Genomic DNA, 21,602 nt, shown 5'->3' with positions numbered 1-21,602 from the left:
TAACTGAGGATGGCCCAAAGTTTAAGCCCTAAGCCATGTTCAGATTTCCTCTGCTAAAAAAATGATCCAACCCCCTTACTTACTACTGCCTCATCACTTTTCTTCCTCCAACTACCCTATTTTTTAAAAAAAGAGAGAGAAACCTTGATGCTTCCTGCCTCCTGCTTCCTCACCACCCACTCATTTCTCCATCATTTGAAATCTGGCCTCAGCCTCCAGTGATCCCAACAGGTGATCAATTGCACAAGCAGCAGAGCTAATGGCTCATCTTCAGCCCCTCGATCCCTCTTCAGGGTCACAAAAGAATATTCATATTTCTTAAATCCCTCTTCCCTCAGCTTCCACAACATCGTGTTCCACCCATCTCTGGGACTATGTGATCTCTGGTTCCTCTTTCTCTTTCTAACCCTTAAATTCTCAGAACAAGTCTTATTTCTTCTCCCTTAGGTTATTTGCCCACAGTTTGAACGACTGCACTTTCATGGATCCACAATTCTCATCCCAAACCCCTTCCTTGACTTCAGATCCGCATTTCCAAACAGCTTCTCAACGTGTTCACTTTATTTTTCTCCAAGGACTATACATTCAATATACTCCAACCAGTTCACCAGTTTCCCCACCAAATATTCTCCTCTTCCTCTCGATTCCTGTTAATGGAATCGCCATTCTTGGAGGGCAAGGGGGACAGGAGAGTCAGCTGCTCTCCCCCAGCCTGCATAGAGCACTCTGAAGAGGCCTCAAAGTACCTATCACAGTGGACGTGAACTACTTAACTCACTACTGAGATCTGAAGCTCCGTGAGTCATCTGTGTGGCCACTGTGCTGAGAGAGAAGGCACTCAACCCGCTTAGAAAAACAGATAAATCCTTTGAATCAAACTCAACTTACCACTCATTCTCCAAACTTTAATAATAAACCACATTCTCTTCTACTTCAACAAAAGCTCTGGATTCTTTCCACGTTACCCTTCATCAGACTCAAAGGAAACCCCAAACCTAACCTGAAACCATCTTCTAGCCAGGCATCAAGCTGCTACGGCTACCAGAGCAACGTTTCTAAAATGCTGCTCTAACCACATCACTCCTTGGCTCAGACACCTTCAGTGTGCTTCCAGGACGCAGTCCAGACCCGCTGCATGCTATCACTGCCTTCCACGTCTGGATGTCCGCTATCTTTTCATCCTTCTCTTCTACAGCTCCCCGTGTTCTAGTCTAGGAAACCCAACGCCTGTTTTCTCCTGTAAGGAAAATTTTACTGGAATACAGCTAATTGACATTTAGGGCCAGACAATTAATTATTTGTTGGTAGGGGGCTCTCCTGTGTACTAGAATGTTTGACAGGATCTTTGGACTCTACCCAATAGGTTCCAGTAACATTTCCCCAAGGTGACAACCAAAAATGTCCTCAGACATTGCTAAATGTCTCCTGGGGGACAAAACTATCTCCAGCTAAGAAACAACAGTCTAGAGATTTTCAAGTGTCAGCTAACAGTAAGATGTCATTGCTAATAAAATATAGACCATATAGTAATTGTAGTACAGTGTCCAGATGAAGAGATAAGAGTCGCGTGGTATTCGGCGCCAGCTGACTCACACTTCTGAGACTGTGTTCAATTACAAATTTTAAGGACTCTGGAAAATTGGAACTCATACACTCAAAAGTGACCAGGATGCTGAGAAACTAGGGGAAGATGTCATAAGAGGGACACGAAAGTCAGCGGAGAAGGTGTAGAGAAACCCACGATCTTTAACTACCTTGATGGATGCCCTCTGTGGGAGGACGGTTTAGCTCACTGCTCAGAAAGGAAGATCTAGAACCAGCGGGCAGCAGCTGCAGGAAGGCAGATTCTTGGCTTCATATAAGCCAAAGCTTTCTAACAATCAGAGCTGGCCAACAAACTCTGTATTAAGCTCAGCTGTGGAACAGTGTGCTCTCATCACCCTGGAGGTATTCAAGCAGAGACCAGAGGAACTGCTGCAGAGAGACTTCTGCAGGAGGTGGGAGGTACGACACGATGGTCTCACTAGGTCTCCCTTCCAGCTCTGAGATTCTAAGCCCAGCAAAGGAAAACCATATGCCACGAATCAAATTCTCCAGTTTCAAGACCGGAATTACAGTAAAAGAGGAAAACATTTTGCAAAATGATTTACCCAACGGCTGTTTAGCAACATCTGACGGTTAGTCTCCGGCATCGTAACTACCAGGGATCTAAGAGCTGACCTGCAATTCGTTCCTGGAAAATGTATATCACTACCTTTAAACCACATCTTTTACTCTGCTAATTCTCACCACTTTGTATCAAGCTTCAGTTTTCAAAGCACTGTAATAATGAGTTACCTTATGCGCACTAGCTAAATATGAGCATGAAAACTTTTAGATATACTGCCTCTTGCTCGAGTTTCTTACGAAAGAAAGCTAGCCTTTATTGTCCACTACATGTTCACTAATAAAGCATACTTCAGCAAACACTCATTTCTCCAGAAAAAAGAATTTTTACACAACGCAGTTATTTCCGTATCAGAGACATGGATTTACCTCCGTGAAATGTCTATTTTATTTATGATCTAAGGAGGAAATTTGGAAAAGTAGCAATTTAGCTCTCCCAGATTTCAACCTAGCCATACACACTGAAAGTTTCAGAAAAGAGTCACAACAAAACATGAAGCATATACTGTTAAGGAAAGCCACGGTAGGTCCTAATTCCAGGGGCTCTGATACTCCCTGGCTGAAACTGCCATCTAGTGTGGTTTAAGAACCCTCCCCAAAGCCAAACCGGGCCCTCACCCACTGCTTTACTTACTTCTTTACGTTTTGTTTCTGGACATTCCGACTGTAGAGTGAGGGTTGCACCTTCAATATTTCTTGGCATGGGCGTGGAACCAGGGTTTATTGTTAAATGGATCTGATCTGGTGAGATAATGTGTTGCACGTAACCCTGGGACATTGCTTCATGATCTATTAGATGAAAGCCCTCTTCACCCCCTACTAGAAAAGGCAAGTGTTCTCCGCACTGTCCATCGTCATCTTCATCCTCCAAAGTGCCAGGGTCCTGCTCGATAAGAACAGTCGTCCTATCGTAAACGGTTCCAGATGAGGAAGGCACCAGTCCGTTCTTATCCACAAACCTGAGCATCTTGTCATCGGGGGTCAGCTCATCTTCCTCTACCTCAAAGTAGCTGATGCTGTCGTCTGGACTGTGGTCCCCCATGGTTCAGTTGTGCTCAGCCCAATTGTGAGAAATGGAAAGGCAGTGACCTGTCTACAAGAGAACAAAGCCAGAGTCAAAGTCATAAACCACAGGACCCAGGGACCTCACCTCCACAGCAGTCACAAGACTTTTTCCTCTCCATATAAGAGTAGGCCAGAGTAATGAAAAACATCTTCTTTGGGAATTTCTTCAAGTTGAAAACTATCAAGTCATTTTGAAGGAAAAACAATGCCTTTTTTAAAAAAATGGAAGTAATGGGAATTCCCAGTGGTTAGGACTGCAGAGCGCCCAGGTTCAATCTGTGGTCTGAGAACTAAGATCCTACAAGCCACTTAGTGCGGCCAAAGAAATTTTTTTAATAAATAAATAAAATAAAAATTTTAAATGGAAGTAATAAGTAGCAGCTCATAAGACCTTCCAAATGTGCCTTACTGCCAAACACTGTGAAGGTGAGTCAAAATACTTTAGGGGAAACAGGGACAAACTGTTTCAGGGCTGGATTGTTATAAATCTTAAAGAAAGGAAACTCCAAATGAAACAGTGAGGCAGTAAGTTTATGGTGGAAGAAGCAGGGTTTTGAAGGTAGGGTCACCTAGCCACAAATCCTGGCTTTCCTACTTACTGCCTGGGTAACTTTCTGTGCCTTACTTTTCACTTATGTAGGGTGGGACTGGTAATTCCTGTTCTCACAAAACTGTTATGCAGAGTAAAAGACATAATATATGTTAAAACGCAATGTCTGACCACAGCAGAGGAATGAAGGGTGAATCTGTTCTCTCCATCCCAAAACAGATGTTTCAGTTTCTGGCTAGTGGCTGCTAAGTCACTTCAGTCGTGTCTGACTCTGTGCAACCCCATAGACGGCAGCCCATCAGGCTCCCCCGTCCCTGGGATTCTCCAGGCAAGAACACTGGAGTGGGTTGCCATTTCCTTCTCCAATGTAGGCAAGTGAAAAGTGAAAGTGAAGTCGCTCAGTCCTGTCCGACCCTCAGCGACCCCATGGACTGCAGCCTACCAGGCTTCTCCATCCATGGGATTTTCCAGACAAGAGTACTGGAGTGGGGTGCCATTGCCTTCTCCGTTCTGGGTAGTGGAGCTGACCCCTAATCAGGTATATCTAATGAAGAACACTTTATCTATTAATCTCCTAAAACAATCTGGTGTTCACTAGAAGCTAAGTTTTATAGGGTGCTCTCTGAAATGAGGGAATGATGAGTCTTATTTCAGTCCCTAGGCATGAGGAGTTCAGGAGATGTCAGTTAATGAAAGACTTGCAGATATACCCTCTTGGAAGGATATATACTCTCTTGGGGAAAATATCAAACTTCAAGTTTCCCTGTTCTGGAATAGTGATTCTTCTTTTACCTGCAAACACACCGGTTCCACAAACGCGGGTTTGGCAGACAGAATAGAGAATTTACAAATAATTAGTACATCACTTTTAATTTTCAGTCTGGCTTTGCACTTTATCTTTCTCTTCTGTTTCGGATCAGAAAGTGAACCTTTACTCGGTAGGGCGGCTAGACACAGTGGTAGTTACCAGAGACAGGCCAGGGGATCTGATCCGGGAGGAACCGGCCCGACCCCTTGCTCTGGCTTACGCAACCCGGTGGATGCACATTTCGCTGCATCTGAGAGGAGAGATAAGAGCACTGGGGGCCCCACTGGGCTGCCCCAGCACCACAGGCGGCAACGCGGAGACCAACTGTCCGGAACAAACCAGACCAGGAGCTTTGAGGGTGGCAAACAAGAAGTACAAACGGAGCACCCTCAAGAGGAGACTGGGAAAAGGAACCTGTCTGGGATAGTACCCCGTCAAGGGCTACACGAAAAAACCCGAAGTCAGGCTGGGGGGCTCCAGGCCGGGAGAAGAGGGGCAGGGTCCGGATCTCCATGGAAACAGGGGAGGGGGCTGGAGACTCATCCCCATGGAAACGGAGGAGGGGTGGGGTCCCTATGGTAACCAGTCTGGGGTTCCTACTGGAAAATGCTTCAGGAGGAAGCCTAAGTCCCGTGCCTCCCGGGAAGTCCCCAGCCCAGGCCGCGTCTAGTTTCGCCTTTTACCTCCGCGGCTCCCGGCAACGGCGGCGGCGGCAGCAGCTTCTCCCCTCCCCAGCGGCACCATGATTGCCCCCACCTTCCCCAAACGTCACTTCCGCTTCCGCTTTCCGGAGGAAAGAGGAGATACGGGCTCCGCCTCCCATTGAAGCTTCTGGTTGGTTTAGTCAGTGCGGGGTCTGAGCTCGAGCCTCCAATTGGCGAGCGCGAAAGGGGCGAGGCGGGGCGGGCACCGCGGAGACTTAGCTGGGCGGCGAATTCCGCCCGCGCGGTGAAGAACCTGCCTCGTATTCTGCTTGCGGGGGTTCAGAGTTCCGCTCTAGAGGCGCCAGACGCGAGGAAGACGGGTCAGACCCGCTAATCACTAACCCAAAGTCGCCTCAGCGGGGCTTGCGCTGCCGTCCCCTTGGCAGCCGCAAGCACGACGGGAAGGACCACAGTTAGCCGCTGAATTCCGGCCAGGACCGAAAGGGGGAAACCTGGAAAGCTGTGGCATTCCCGCGTTTCTCCTGTAGCTCCAGCTTCCCCTCCTCACCCAACAAAGTTAGTAGGCCAGGAGGGCTCCAGAAAGGAATCCTGGACCCAAACGGCAGAAATGGAGAGTATTCCAAGCCTGGCTAGAGGGCGCCGCCGCCTGTTTCTCCTCTCACAGGCTCTTTTAAGACGCCCAACTCCCTCGTCACTCGCCTGCCCAGGCCGTGTCTCCCGTTTTTCCCCTCCAGAGGACTGCCGGCTTCCTCCGGACACGCACCCGGGCCAGGTAACGCCACCTACTGGCCATTCCCTTTCTTTAACCGTTCATATTGTCATACAGCCTGCCTGTATCTAAATCACTACACTGCCAAGGAGTGGTGGTGTTCCAAGAAACTATTTTGAACGTGCTTTCATTCTGCTCCAGACTTATAAATGCCTGTTAGATCTAGCTGTCAGAACTTCTTATCAGCCACAACCGTCTTCCCTATAAGCTACTTCTCTTAGAATATTCAGAGTGGGACAACTCTCAGAAATTAGATCAGGGGTCAAGGGGTTGGGGCAGGCCTGTACTAGCTCTTCCTTGAAAAATGTAAATAGTGGTTGTTATCACCAGACTACCAGGCAAATATCTGTCTGGCCCCTGACCAGCTGTCCCCAGTGCTTAAGCCACAAATGTCCAGCTGCTGAGACCTGCCATCTCTAATAAGATAAAAGCAAGCAACCACTGTTAAAAATACATTTATCATTAAAATATATTACACAAGAGGGAATGCATTATATACAGTTGGGAAGATTTGTTGGCCTGGTAAACTCCACTTGTTTCACCAGAACACCCAGTTTCTTCAGCATTTTTATTTTCAAGCCACTGTATTCCCCTTGGAGGCTAAGTGGCCAGTTCCAGAGTTGTTGAGCCATATTTATGAGTGGGAGGCGGGGCAGGGTTTGCATATGTGTATACACATGTCCTTGGATAGAGCGCTGAAAGCACCTGGAGAGGCTGTGTGGCCTGTTTATCCAGCAGCTTCCATTTACATTCTTTGTATTTGCATCCTCATTCATCCTTCAGGACTCCAAAGTCTGTTCAAATATCTGATTGTGGGGAGCTCGGCTCAAGCTACAGGGAAGGCACTGTATGTCTTGGAAGCAGGTTGAGCACAAGGAGTATGGCTGTTTAAACGTTAAAAAAAAAAATCTGTTAAAAAACTAAAGTTGAACGCTGCATGTCAGTTTTACTGTGGTGGATTTCCCCTCAATGTCTTCACAATGTCTTCACTCTTCGCAGCAGCACTGAGTGTGATGGTCATGGTGGAGAGGGTGGTCTGGGCTCAAGAAACAGGCAGCTGCCACTCAGGCTTCCCTGTGGGTTCATATCCTCTTAGGGCAGCTCTGGAGCTGAAACAGGTGGGGCTGGTAACTGGCTGTCTCAGGCAGAATAGGAGAGGAGAGAGAGAGGCTCAGGGTGAGTGAGGAACTGGTGAATAAATTCTTGAGCCTTCTTCTTTTCTGCCATTTCAAGCTTTTGCTGACCAGCTGGGTTTCGAAGCAGCAGGCTACCAAATATGCTGGCTGCATGAAAAACACAGAAAACACAGAATTCAGCAGAAGTACTACTTATTCTCGTGTTCTAAAGAGTGGGGAGGGGTGCCCCCATGGCAATAGTTTCTGCTTTAACTATCTGAGGGTAAACTTTGCCCAGAGCTTGAGGTTTTAGTTCCACTGCAGTGGACTTGGGACCTTCCTCAACTACACTTCTTGTAATGAATCAGTTTGCAGAGTGCTTTCCACACATCCTTGCCTTACCTAGAATATTATCATCCAAATGGTTTTTTGCTGAATTTTTCAGCAGTTCTTGCAAAAACGCCATCAAATAGGTGAAGACATTTCTGTGGCACGCAGGAAGGGTAGTAATGACCTGAGAGAGGGAGAATTGATAATTGTCTTTTTGTTCATTCAATCATTTCTCCAGTGCCTGTTATATTCCAGGAATTGAGTATACACGATCCAGGTACATGGGAAAGACTGTGTGTAGAAAACCCTGATCATTCGTCACAGGTACCAAAAGAGAAGCATAGATCAAGGGCTACGTGAATTTAGAGGTCAAATTTCTGACTGCATGTTCTCAAAAGTCAAAAACATCTCAGTTGGGTCTTGAATATAAGTGAAGATGCAGAGGTAAAGGACTAGAGCATTTAGGGCAAAAGAAAGTGTAGAAAAATGCAAGATAAGGAAAACAGTGAGACAAGAAGAGAAAGCCCATTGTGAGAAGTCAGTTTTGGTAAGAGCACTACTGTTTGAAGCCTACCGTTCCCTAAGCCTGGAAGGGTTGATCAGGCTAGAATTCAAAAAGTACTCTGGCTGTCTGCATTTCAGAATTGGTAGTGAAGCTTGCACAAAATATATTTCAAAAGAGATTCTGATTCAGAGGAGGTGGGGCAAGGCTCGGGAACCTGTATCGTTAGCATATTTTCTAGATTATTCTGCTCCGGCAGGTTACTTATGTGTACGACTAGGTGAGATCATAAAAAGTCCCAACTACCGGTTTAAGAAAATCCTTATTTGGTAATGGAGAGCCTTTCTGACTAATGGGGACCTGATGAGAACTTTTGAACACCAAATTGAATGGCAGTTCGCAAAACCAGTTGGCAGAAGCAGAGCATGAATGCAGGGTCCTGAACCAAGGAAAGTGGAACTAGAATGGAAGAAAGAAGGGTGACAGAGTAAGGGGATCATGCATGTGGGAGCTGAGAAGAGGAGGAAGGAGAAGTGACTCTTTTCTGGGCTGAGTCAGTGGGATTATGGTAATGCCATTAATAGGAAAAGGGACATGAGAGGAAGAATGGGTTTGGGAAGGAAAGACTTGGAGTTGAGTTTCTAAGACACTGCATTTGGGGGAGGGCAGCCACTTTGTTCCTGTAGGCCCCATGAGAGCCAGGGTTACAACATGAACATGGCAATGCTCCACGCTTGCGCTCACCTGTTTACTTGCTGTGAGGTTGCCGGAACACTCCAAGCAGTTGCGGTAGGCGCTGAAACAGATGACAGGCTCTGGCAGGCTCTCCAAGAAGAGCAGCAGGGCTTCAGCCACAGAATGATTGCTAGCAGCTTTGGGCCCATTGTTAAGGAACAGATGACGCTGCTGCCCTGGTCACTGTTAGGAAAAGGCCCGGGAGCCAGCACATGCTAGAGTGCGGCGTGCCCAGCCAAGCACTCTGCTCAGCGCTCAGACGCCGGACTGACATCGTGGAGGGGCCAAGCTGTTAGCTTGGCTGGGCTCTCCTAAATTCCTGGTATATTGGTTGCTTAAGGTTATAAAGTCTTCTCTATGCAAACTTTAAATAAGTAAAACATGACAGCTGAGTTCACAATGTCTGATTTTGAGCCTTAAAATATCACCCCTTCCTTTTGCTCACTTCTCTTACTCATATGCATACACACATATACACATGGGAACACGAACATCTGAAAGGATACAGAGGTTATCAATCGTCCCAGTATCTAAACAGTCCCTGATATGATCAAATTCCGACCTCAGGCCTGGCTGCTGAAACAGATCTTCCTGAAAAAAGGAAGAGAGTCACAAAATAATTCTATTCTCAGAAAGGCAGCAATGATTTCCTGACCTAGAAACATAATCACCAGCAGGGTACAGAAAGGGAGAGTGTGCTGAGGCTTTCGAATCACCCCAGTAGACAATGTGAAGTAGGCTGATGTGGCTGATTCGTCTCTTAGGCCTTCCCAGTCACGCTCCCACAACAGGTCTTGAGCACAATAATATATCTGTTATGAGAATTCCCTGGAGTCCAGTGATTAGGATGCCGTGATTCCATTGCAGGGGGTGCAAATTTGATCCCTGGAGATCTGAGACCGAAGGGAAAACTTTAAAGTAGCTATGGTCCCTGCAGTGTTAAGAGGGATTAACCAGAAGAAAAAAAGAAGATATATCATTTATAAGATGGAGAAAGTTAAAAAGGTATCTCAGTGCTTTGAGAAAATGAATGAGATTACGGCAATAAAGGTATTTCCATGAGTCCTAGGATCCCGTATATTCATTTGTTTTACAAAATGACTCAATGCCCAATAACTGAACAGTAACAATATTATATGTATTGCTCAGAAGTTACACCTGAAAGGAGCTCTGTAGAGGAGGTAGACTAGCACAGTCCTTAAGAAGGTGACTTCTAGAGATTCCCTGGGTTCAAATCCCGATCCTGCCCATCTGTCAGCTCTGAGACCCTGGCCAAATTATTTCACATTTCTGAGCATCTGTTTCCTCCTTTGAGAACTACTATGAGAACTAAATGAGGTTGTGCTGCAAAACACTTAGAGTTTGGGACACTGTAATGCCCAATAAATCTGAGGGGAAAAGCAGAGAGCACTATGCTAAGAATACACTGCTCTGAAGTGGCAGAGGTGCAGCAGATCAGAGTTTCCATGGGTCTCCCTGGGCCCCAGACAAACCAGTCAGTGAAACTGACCAATCTGATGGCAGGAAGCTTGCCCAACCCACTTTGGAAATCAGGCTTCCTGACTCACGGCCTGAGGGTTCCACGGGTCCCCCTGCCCATCTGGCTTGTCAACAAGTGAGCCCCTCCCATTCCTAGAAGCTGACAAGAGTTCCTGCAAAGGAGAGCTGGCTGACATGCTGAGAAGGTTTCAGATGCCTTTCTACCTGGGGGACCCCAGAGGCCCGGGGAGGGAGTATGCTCTGCCGGGAAGGCCCTCCCAGGCTGCTTCCCCTAGGAAGAATCGGGTGCTGTGTGTCATAGCGGGGCCCCATGGGAGTGTGGCACGTGAACCTGTCAACCTTCACTCCACGGTGGAAGAGCAGCATTCCACAGGTTCTTCAGGGGAAAAGTGTTTTCTGCCCAAAGTTCTCAGGGCTGATGCTCTTTCTCAAGGCAGCATGGCCTCGGTCAGGTGTGACTACCTCAGCACCACCTACCTGCTGGATGGCATTTCGGTACAGGTAATCAACCAATATCCAGAGCTCCTTGGGGATGTCCATGGGTTTCTCCAATTGGCTCCCATTATCTTCAGTCTGGAGTCGCATCAGAGTCTGAAAAGAAATAAAAAGCATGATCAGAAGGTCCATCAATGGAGCTTCCACCAGGCTGGCTTCAGGAGAACGCAGGATATAGGGACAGCAAACCCATGGAAGAAGAGAAGTGTTTTGATGTCCCTAAGCAAATGCTCATCAGGCAAAAATGAAATCAGGTGGCATGACCAAGGTTTGAAAAGTGACTCCTGAGAATTGGGAGTGGCTTATGGCAAGTAGTTTCAGTGAATCAGGTGAAATATGTGGCATCTTAGAAACAAACATCCTGCCTGTAGTACTTTCGCTGTCAGAACCAGAGAAATGGTGTGGTCTGGTGAAAAAAGAGCACAGACTTGGGAATCCCAAAACCCAAAGGCAAGGTTGAGGTCCAGGGTTAACTCACTACACAGACCCATGACAAAAATCACTCCCCTTCTTAGGCCTCTGTTTTCAGGAGTCCCTAAATTAAAAATGAAATGGAGGAAAAAGAAAAGCAGATCTATTGCCAAAAATCTGTTCCAGACTGGCTCCCCTGTATTAGAATTGTCTCCACAGGAGCTGTTTACTTATTAATTTTATTGGATTATAGTTGATTAAGATGAGCGCCAGAGAATGGATGGTTTTGAACTGTGATGTTGGAGAACACTCTTGAAAGTCCCTTGGACAGCAAGGAGATCCAACCAGTCCATCCTAAAGGAAATCAACCCTGAATATTCACTGGAAGGACTGATGCTAAAGCTGAAGTTCCAATACTTTGGCCACCTGATGCAAAGAACTGACTCATTAGAAAAGACCCTGATGCTGGGAAAGATTGAAGGCAGAAGAAGGGTATGACAGAGGACAAGATGGTTGAATTGCATCACCAACTTGACAGGCATGAGTTTGACCAAGCTCCGGGAGTTGGTGATAGACAGGGAAGCCTGGCATGCTGCAGTCCATGGGATTGCAAAGAGTCAGACACGACTGAGTGACTGAACTGAAATGATAGTTGATTTACAATTTTGTGTTTGTTTCAGGTATACAGCAAAATGATTCAGTTATACATATATTTATTCTTTTTCAGGTTCTTTTCTTGTACTGGTTATCACAGAATATTGAGCAGACTTCCCTGTGCTATACAGTAGGTCCTTGTTGGTTATCCATCTTATATATAGAAGTATGTATATGTTAATCCCAAGCTCTTGATTTCTCTCTCCCCACATTTCCCCTTTGGTAACCATAAGTTTGTGTTTAATATCTGTAAGTCTGCATATGAATCTTTTTAGATCTCAGAAAATTATTTTAGGATAATACAGCAAGTGATGATTAAAACAGGAAATTCCCTGGTGGTCCAGTGGCTGGGACTCCAAGCTCTCTCTGTCAAGGGTCCAGGTTCAGTCCCTGGTTGGGGAACTAGGGTCCCACAGGCTACGCAGCACAGCCAACAAAATAAGCAAAACAAAACAAAAAAAAGTGATGAATAAAACAGGAAAATAAATAACTATCATGGGGCAGGGACATGCATTATCTTGGTATCTGTGTCTGAATTTCTTTACTATTATTATGAAGGATCGAAAAACACAGCAAAACATTTCAGTTTTTCCATCAGGAGGTAGAGTCTTGCCCCGTCCCTAGAATCTGGACTGACCTCACAACTTGTTCTGATCAATAAAATGAGGCAGACGTGGTACCATGTGAGTTTAGAGCCTCGGCCACTAGGGGCCTTACAGTTTCTGCGCTCAAACTCTTGCCACTACCGAGGGAAGCTCAGGCCAACCTACTGAATGACAACAGCCCATAGCGAGGGAGAGGCCCAGCAAGCAGCCAACACCAAGGAAGAAAGGGAGGGGCCTCCCCGGTGGCTCAGTGGTAAAGAATCCACCGGCCGATGCAGCTTCCAGCCCTGGTCCATGAGGATCCACATGCCAGGGAGCAGCGGAGCCCACGCGCCACAACTCATGAGCCTGCAAACAGCAATCGTTGAGCCTACGTGCCGCAGCTGCTGGAGCCTGCATGCCCTAGAGCCCAAGCACCACAGCTAGAGTAGGCCCCGCTCACAACCAGAGGAAAGCCCGTGCAGCGACCAAGACCCAGAACAGCCAAAAATGAAATGAACAAAAATTATTTTAAAAAGAAAGAGAGGGAGGCCTCCTTGAACCCTCAGGCCAGCACAGCTGCCATTGACCACAAACATGAGCCTGGGTGAGACCAGCAAAAGAGCCACAATGGAAACTCACATGAGAAGCAATAACTTGCTGTTGTTTCAAACCACAAAAAAAATGTCAGGGTGTCTGATAAACAGCAGTACATATCTGACAGCATAGGCAAACACTATGGAAGCTAGAGAATCCTCAGGTCCCTGCGAAGGTAGGCATGAGAACCTCTCACTTGACTGGCTTGGCTGCTACATCCTTCTAGATGTTTTCTTGTGGCAAGTAACTCACCAGCTCTCTAATGGTTTCTAGTGGCAAGTCCAAAATTGGCTCCTTCATGTAGCACAACGTGTGAATGGGTGATCCGAAGCAGCTTGGCATGTAGTTCCCAGACACAGACAGGAAGTAATCCTTTCCTCTGTCCAAGTGCAAAACCAGAATGTCCTCAATTTTGTCTTCACCCGAGTTGAGCTTTGTAGCTGTGGTCTTATTTACAAATAGCTCTAATTCAATCTCAACGGCAGAATCTGAAAAAATGTAAAAAGAAATGCTGGTTGGTGGGAGGCCAAGAGGAAATGGGGAGAGAAGACGGGCTGGCAGAGGGTCGGGCATACAGAGTTAGGGGAAGGAAATAAGAGGTATCAGCCAACCAGCAAGAATTTACATGCTCAGCACTCAAGAGACTCCTCCGGAGGAGGGCTTGGCAACCACTCCAGTATCTTGCCTGGAGAAACTCATGGACAGAAAAGCCTGGCAGGCTATAGTCCATAGCATCACGAAGAGTTGGAACCGACTGAACAGACTCAGCATGCACACACGCACATACTCAAGAGACACGTGAACAAGGAGTTTATGGTCCAAAGGGGAACTGAACGCAGTAAACAAAAACATGAATAGGTAACTGCTATTAAATTCACGTTCTAGGTAGGACTGCTCAAGCTAGGTTCTACTTCCCTGGTGGCTCAGACGATAAAGCGTCTGCCTACAATGTGAGAGACTGGGGTTCGATCCCTGGGTCGGGAGGATCCTCTGGAGAAGGAAATGGCAACCCACTCCTGTATTCTTGCCTGGAAAATCCCATGGACGGAGGAGCGTCGTAGGCTACAGTCCATAGAGTCGCAAAGAGTCAGACACTACCGAGCAACTTCACTTCTCTTCACGCTCAAGCTACAAACAATTAATAAGAAGGTGTGGATCCAGTAGAAAATATAACATGTTATTAAACTGTGAACTGTCTGCTTGCTTTTGTTCAGTCACTAAATCATGTCTGACTCTTGGTGACCCCATGGATTGTAGCACGCCAGGCTCCTCTGTCCTCCACTATCTCCCAGAGTTTGCTCAAATTCATGTCCATTGAGTTGGTGATGCTATCTAACCATCTCATCCTCTGCTATCCCCTTCTTTTCCTTCAATCTTTCCCATCAGGGTCTTTTCCAAGGAATCAGCTCTTCACATCAGGTGGCCAAAGTACTGGAGCTTCAGCTTCAGCATCAGTCCTTCCAATGAATATTTAAGAGTTGCTTTCTTTTAGGATCGACTGTTTTGATCTCCTTATTGTCCAAAGGACTCTCAAGAGTCTTCTCCAGCATCACAATTTGAAAGCATCAATTCTTCAGCACTCAGCCTTCTTTACGGTCCAGCTCTCACATCTGTATATGACATGTGAACTGACCACAAAACAGGCTAACCCCTTTGCCTCACAGCATAATACAGTGCCAAGGAGAAGATGGGAGAGAGAGACGGGTGGTCGGGCTGGACATAATTTCTGGATGACCACCCTATTATCTTCGCCACAAGAGCAGACAATTAGGAGTTGACTATAGTGAGACAGAAAGTGAAAGGGTTCTTGTTACAGCCACACCTGCTTCACAGAACTGTTGTGTTTTCTCTGTGTGAAATTATAGAACATCCACATGACTGAGAATACTTTTGACATCGAACTCGCAACCTTTACTATTTTACATCTTATCTACAGATGGATCTCCATCTTGAGAGTCCCTTGGACAGCAAGGAGATCCAACCAGTCCATCCTAAAGGAAATCAGTCCTGAATATTCATTGGAAAGACTGATGCTGAAGCTGAAACTCCAATACTCTGGCCACCTGATGTGAAGAACTGACTCACTGGAAAAGACCCTGATGCTGGGAAAGATTGAAGGCAGGAGGAGAAGGGAACAAAAGAGGATGAGATGGTTTGATGGCATCTCAATGGACATGAGTCTGAATACAACTCCAAGAGTTGGTGATGGACAGGTAGGCCTGACACACTGCACTCCATGGGATCACAAAGAGTCAGACATGACTGAGTAACTGAACTGAACTGAACATCCACAGGGCTTTGAAAAAGTTTCAAGCAAACAACAAAACATTCAGAAATAAAAAGTTTATTCTAGGAGAAAGGGCAAAAGACAGGGTAGGGTGTTCCCCAAACTAGCCACCAGGAAGCCAGGGACAGAGGCCTTACCTGGCAGGAGGAACCCTCTGCTGGGGCTGGCTCGAAGCCACTGCTTACAGTAGGACTCTTCGTTAGGCTTGCTGATGAACTCAAACTGACACGGCACCTGTCCATTCCGAATGGTAAAGGACTCTACCTGCAGGTGCATGTACTTCACATTCTGAAAACAGAACTGGGGACAAGCCCGGGACCAGTCAGACCAGTGCCCTCTCCTCGGCAACCTGCCCAACCACCCCAACTGGGCAAACCTTGCCCTTCTTGGGAAAAAGACGAAGGACCATCTCTTTCAAATCATGCTTTTGTTTTCTAAGTATTTACCTGGGAGACCACAGCTGCTACTACTAAAGACCAGTTGTTAGTGTTTAACCCAGAAATCCTAAACTCGAAAAACACAAAAAATTCCCTAACAGAATCCAAGTTTAAATCTCCTATACCCAAAGACCATACCCAAAATATCCTTCACACATTCCACTCCCAAATGTGAAAATGAAGCTCCTCCTTCCCTGCAGCTGGACATTTAGGACATTAAAAATACCCTCACCGTAAATCCTCATTTAATTGACTTTTTACTGTCAATTCTGAATGATCTATGCTGTGGCACTTCTCTGAAAAATCTTTAGCCCTAAATTGACTTCTCCCAATGCCTATTACTTTTCCATACTGCCTTCCCTCTCAACTCATAGGTACCCCACATTTTGGACTCAATCTCAAAGCAAAGCATCAGTAGGAAGACAAACCCAGGGCAAGAATGCACACAGCTATACTAAGATCAAGTGAAACACATTTTGGATCCTCTGTGACTTATTTAACTCATGGAGGGCCCATGTATGGGTAAAATATAGGAGCCACAAAAGGTTACAGGCTTTTGGTTTAAAAGATCAAGAGGTGAACCAAATCTAAACCAACACCCCCTCTCCTGTCAGCTGGCATCATCAGCCTCACTTTGTCTAGAAGCAGCCGATCAAGGAAGACTACAGAGTCCAGGAGCCTGACAGGTGCCCCTTCGAGTTCTGAGACCTAGCAGATGAGATTTATGTTCTACAAAGAGAAGAGCCAGATGCGTTATCACATCCTTTCTACCTCTCGCTTGGAGAGGGACACGGAAGGGATATTGGCGTTTTCCATCTTATCGAGGGAGCGAACAATCTCCTCCAGAGTTTTCCGATACAGCTCTTCATTGATGACCCTCACCTGGAAGGGAAACAACAGAGACTCAGTGCCTTGGCTTCCACCCACTTTCTCTTTTTCAGGGTCCCCAATCTCCAGAATCTAATGCCTAACAGTCTGAGGTGGAGCTGATGTAATAATAATAGAAGTAAAGTACACAGTGAATGTAACGTGTTTGAATCATCCCCAAACCATTCCCCCACTCTTCCCTATCCATGGAAAAATTGTCTTCCATGAAACCGGTCCCTGGTGCCAAAAAGGCTGGTGACTGCTGCTTTTAGAGGACATTCACAGCCTTGGGAAATAGCAGTTGATAGCAACGCAGAAAGTGAATACTAAACAGATTTAATTAATGAACAAAGAAGCCAATTAACAATAGACGTAGAAGGGTCCCCCAGAGGCAAAGCCTCTCGTAAAATCAACTGCTTCCCGATTAGCAGAAAAAAAATGATACGGGAGTGAAAGCTGGGTGAGCAGTTCTGCAGAGTCTGAGGTCAGGGCAGAGAGACACCCCTGCCTGTCTCTGCTATGCTTGCTGCTGCTGACAGGCCGGCAAGCAGGAGCTTCTCTAGGGCTTTGAGTCAAAGCAGCATTTCACAGGCTTTTTAAACCTGTGTTCCATCAGCCAAGAAGCTTTTGTCAGGCTTTCCCTTCTATATTTTGAATTACAATTCTTGTCATCTTTCAATAATAAAACTTTAGTTATAACACTCATTAGGCTTTTTTCAAACCACCCACACCCTTGTGGATTCTGAGGCACCTCTGCCTGCACCCTCGAGAACTGATAATATACAAAGAAACACAGAAGTCACTGAAGAGGAGATACAAGTGGAGAACACATAAATAAAAAGATTTTTCTTAAGATATTATAAGTCAACAATACTTCGACAAAAAAAAAAGATGTTCAGCTTCACTAGTAATCAGGGAAGTATAATCTAAAAGAATGAAGTATCTTTCTCATTTGGCTCACTGGATTGGTAGAAATTTAAAAGATTGCTAAAAACCAGTATTAGCCAGACTCTGGGAAAAGCAGCTCATTCATGGTTGGCAGAAGAGTAAAATGGTAAGGATGCTGGGAGGACAATTTTGTAAGCTCAAATAAAAATAAAATACATTTTTCTCTGAACCATTCATTTCACCTCTAGTAATTTCATTCTACAGAAATGTTCACATTGACACACAAAGATATATATGAAGGCTGGTCACTATAGCAATGTATATCATAGCACCATTTTGGACAATTTATCAATACAAACATGGTTCATCCATACTATGAAATATGTTACAGCCCTTAAAAATAATGAGGAGGGAGCTCTACCCTTACCAACATGAAAAGATCTCCTAAAAAATAGCCAGTGGGGGAAAAAGATGTTCTCAGAACCATGGGTGTGATAGATTTCTTTTACAAAAAGGGAGAAACTTCCTCTATGTTATATATAGAATACTGACACACTGCATAGAAAAAGGTCTGGAAAGAAACAGTCCAAAGAGCAAAGGGGAACTTCCATGTACATAAAGACATAAAGTAGGAGTCTACAAAACATTTATGAATTAAATTTAAATTAAAACCATTTTTAAAAGGAGCCTCCTCTCATTCAAGGTGGGAGGAGGAGACCAGAAAGACAAAAGTGGTCTCAGCTGTGGGGACCAATTCCCTAGAGGACGATGGCAACTTGGTCCCAGCTGCCCACCTACCCCAATGTCAAACACTGAGCTGACGGGCTTGTGGTCACTGGTCTTCAGGGCCATGTGGCTCTGGTAGCTCAGCTGAGTGATGTTCTTCCCTTTCCAGAGGACCCGGTCACACCAGGCAGGAGCACGACACTTCTCGCTGAAATGCAAAGTCCACACTGAAAGCCCTCAGAGGCACGCGGCGCTCAATGCCTGGGGTAGCGTGTATCCTGCGGGTGTCACCCCAAACAGCTGCAAGCACTCAAAGCCAAAAGGCTGTTCAGGATGATTTCTGCTCTCCACCTTCCTATGGGGATCAGGCCAGAGGCACAGCCATCTGAGGGTAAGCATTCTGTGGGCCTCAAAAGATGCTGGTTAAAACAGGTCGTGAACTCCTACTGCTTGGCTTCAATTTCTGCTTCGATGCTTGCCTGCTTGGGAAGATCTTGAATTTGGGGGTGGGGGGCTTTTGTTCCCCAGTCTATAAAATGAGGATAATAAATTATACCTACTTCAATGGGTTGTTGAGAAGATTACATGAGATAATACAAGTACTGAACAGCTTCCCATAGGCCCTCATAAAAATATGAACTACCATGTAATGATCAAGTACAAGCTCAGTCTGTTGGAATCATCACCCTAAGCATAGCTAGAAGGGAAACGAGTCTTAAGAATTATTGTGGGGACTTTCCTTGGGGTGCCCAGGGATTAGGACTCCAGGCTCTCAATGCAGAGCGCCCAGGTTCGATCCCTGGTCAGGGAATCAGACTGCACATGCCTCACAGGGCAACTAAGCCCTGAGCCACAGCTAGAGAGTTTATTAGAGGTCTGTCACAACGAAGGTCTTGTGTGGTACAACTAAGACCCAGACCAGCCAAATAAATAAGTATTAGAAAAAAAAAAAGTGTAGGAAGGCAGTCTACTTAATGAACAGACACTGAGAGAAAATGTTTGACCTGAGGAAGAAGTGACAGGAAACCTATCTTCTTCTATAGGTCTATGAGGGAAAGTACTTCCATAACTTTCTGAGTTTCTATTTGCTCAGCCTCTGAAGCAACCTCTGACCTACCTGGTATCCCAGTCATCGGAGCCAGTATCATACTTATAGGTAGGCTGGAACGTGAGCTCACCCTCACTGAAGCCCTCGAAGACAGCCTTTGCAGCCACCTGAGCTCTCAGCTATACAAAGGATGGAAGGAAAAAAAAACATCTCAGCATAAAAAGGTCAAACCTTGAATTAGCAGAAGAAAGGAAAGCAATCTGGAATCTAAACCCTAACCACAAAGGAAAGGCCCATGAAAAAACTATTCTGTGGGAATTCTCTGGTGGTTAAGACTCCATGCTTCCACTGCAAGGGATATGGGTTTGACACCTGGTTGGGGAACTCAGACCCCACATGCTGCACAGTGTCCAAAAAAAAAAAAAAAAAAATACAGAACAGAAAGAAAGTTACTCTGTAAGACCTTGAGTTAATTAACTCCCAGGAAGAGGACCATGCTGACTATTCTGCCTGCTGTACAATTTTTAAGGCTCTTTTATAAAACCGTATCCACGTCTGAGGGGCCTGAGCTCCATCGTACTGAGATGCCCCTAGGAGGATTAGTTTATGGATATAGTTTCTCTTCTAGGTATCAAACACATCATCTGTGTAGCACAGGTGTTCCAATATACAGTGAGATAAAACTGCATTTAAAAAAGGTCTGTAAAGACACAATCCAAAAAGCAAAAGGGAACTTCCAAGTATGTATAAATATATAATAGAGGGTTAACCGAACCATTATGAATTAAGTTTAAACTCAAACAGTTCTTTAAAGAGGTTTGTCAAATCAGTTATATGAACTGGGGGGAGCTCTAGCTTTGGTTTCCCCATCTGTAAATTCTGGATTTATAGTAGAATCTGCCTCACAGGATTGTTGCAAAGATAAGCTATCAACTTAGAACAGTGCCTGACACATTACGATAATAACTGGCCTCCTTGCCACTGCACTGGTTCTAAGAGCTCCTTCTCAGCAAGAGAGAAAAACCATGGGTGTTCCTGCCCCCTCCCTGGAGCACCAAGCTTGGTGCTGTGTGGCCTGGTGAAGAACTGTAAGCTCTAACTTTGGTGAAAGGGTCAGCTATCCAGGGGACAACAGTTGACAAACCCCAAAATAGGAATACCTTAAAAAAAAAAAAAAAAACTATTACGGAAAAAGCAACAGGAAATTAAAATAATGTAAGATGATTCTTTTCCTTTTGCTTTTTTCTGGATGCACTGCATGGCATACGGAACTTCCCAGACCAGGGATTGAACCCACACCCCTACAACAGAAGCACAGTCTTAACTCCTGGACCACCAGGGAAGTCCAAGATGACTCTTAAATGGGTAAATATGAGGACTTTCTTGATGGTCTGGTGGCTGAGAATCTACCTTCCAATACCGAGGACTTGGCTTTGACCCCTGGTTGGGGGAACTAAGATCCTGCATACCTCGGAGCAACTAAGCCCTCATGTGGCAACTACGGAGCCTGCATGCCCTGGAGCCCGCAAACCACAAAAAAGACTGAGCACAGCCAAAATAAGAATAGTAAAAAATAAATTTTAAAGGGTAAATAAAATCTTGAAACCATTTGGAAAGGAAGGAAACACAGAAACTGGTTGCTATTACTTAAGGAGAGACCAGAAAAGAAGGGAAGAAGAGACGGTATTGAACTCCCAGGGAAATAAGAATGCTGCAGTCTAGAAAAAGGACAGACAAGGGATAATGCTGAAAAGGGGAATAAAGAGACTAATTTACCAAGGAAAAGAATGAGAGAGAAAAATGGGTCACTAAAGAGAGTATTCTATAAAGCAAGACATAACAGACTTGGGATATTTTTCCCCTTAATGGATCTCACTGGGAGAAAAATAAAGGTAACAGAAAGATTTAGACTAACGACAATACAAAGATGATTAAAAGGGAGATACAGGCTAGAAAGAAAGAGGACTGTGACATCCCAAACAACTCTGACCGCTTGAACAGTTTCAGAATCTCTTGAGAGGACTACCCTGAAGAACGTCTGAGAGAAACAGGTTTCTCTCATCCTGGGAAAGAGCTAATGCTCTGAAAGGAATGATAACCCAAACAACGGTAGAGGCTAGCAGGAGATGGAATGGATTCTTTCTGGAAGTGAAGACAGCCCTTCAGAAAAAGAGTGGTCCCGCACACGGCACAGGTCTGCTGAGGGGCAGGGGCAGGGGGCACAGGGAGCCCATTCGAAACATCAGTAAATCATCTGAAATATATAAAGGACTAATATCGTCTTGATGAGAAGCTTGGCTCCCTTTTGGCCCCAACTTGAATGACTGAATGAATGGGCGCAAACGAGACAGAGAGAAAGAGAATAGCTCTTGCCTCCAGGGGAGACAAACCTCAAGGGCAGGA

General features: G+C 45.5%; 2 protein-coding genes across 3 annotated transcripts in view; both read right to left on the bottom strand.

Moving 5' to 3' along the window:
* MTF1 (metal regulatory transcription factor 1) overlaps window positions 1-5,315 on the bottom strand; it is a 41,161-nt gene extending 35,846 nt beyond the window's left edge. For both annotated transcript variants that reach the window (XM_052637517.1, XM_052637518.1), the window contains exons 1-2: window positions 5,273-5,315; window positions 2,801-3,259 (exon numbers count right to left, since the gene is read on the bottom strand). In XM_052637517.1, coding sequence (XP_052493477.1) covers window positions 2,801-3,208 — 408 coding nt within the window. In that variant the 5' untranslated portion in view covers window positions 3,209-3,259; window positions 5,273-5,315. The remainder of the gene's footprint in view (window positions 1-2,800; window positions 3,260-5,272) is intronic.
* A 1,223-nt stretch (window positions 5,316-6,538) lies between these two features.
* Window positions 6,539-21,602, bottom strand: part of INPP5B (inositol polyphosphate-5-phosphatase B) — a 51,590-nt gene continuing 36,526 nt past the window's right edge. Inside the window, 10 exon segments of the mRNA XM_052637019.1 lie at window positions 6,539-7,306; window positions 7,541-7,652; window positions 8,715-8,842; window positions 9,212-9,296; window positions 10,683-10,796; window positions 13,199-13,434; window positions 15,371-15,533; window positions 16,442-16,552; window positions 18,224-18,359; window positions 19,269-19,378. Coding sequence (XP_052492979.1) covers window positions 7,164-7,306; window positions 7,541-7,652; window positions 8,715-8,842; window positions 9,212-9,296; window positions 10,683-10,796; window positions 13,199-13,434; window positions 15,371-15,533; window positions 16,442-16,552; window positions 18,224-18,359; window positions 19,269-19,378 — 1,338 coding nt within the window. The 3' untranslated portion in view covers window positions 6,539-7,163.

This window comes from Budorcas taxicolor, chromosome 3 (assembly GCF_023091745.1).
Source record: "Budorcas taxicolor isolate Tak-1 chromosome 3, Takin1.1, whole genome shotgun sequence".
In the NCBI taxonomy this organism is placed as follows: Eukaryota; Metazoa; Chordata; class Mammalia; order Artiodactyla; family Bovidae; genus Budorcas; species Budorcas taxicolor.
Note: the sequence above shows the minus strand (reverse complement) of the source record. Positions and strands in the feature narration are given on the sequence as shown.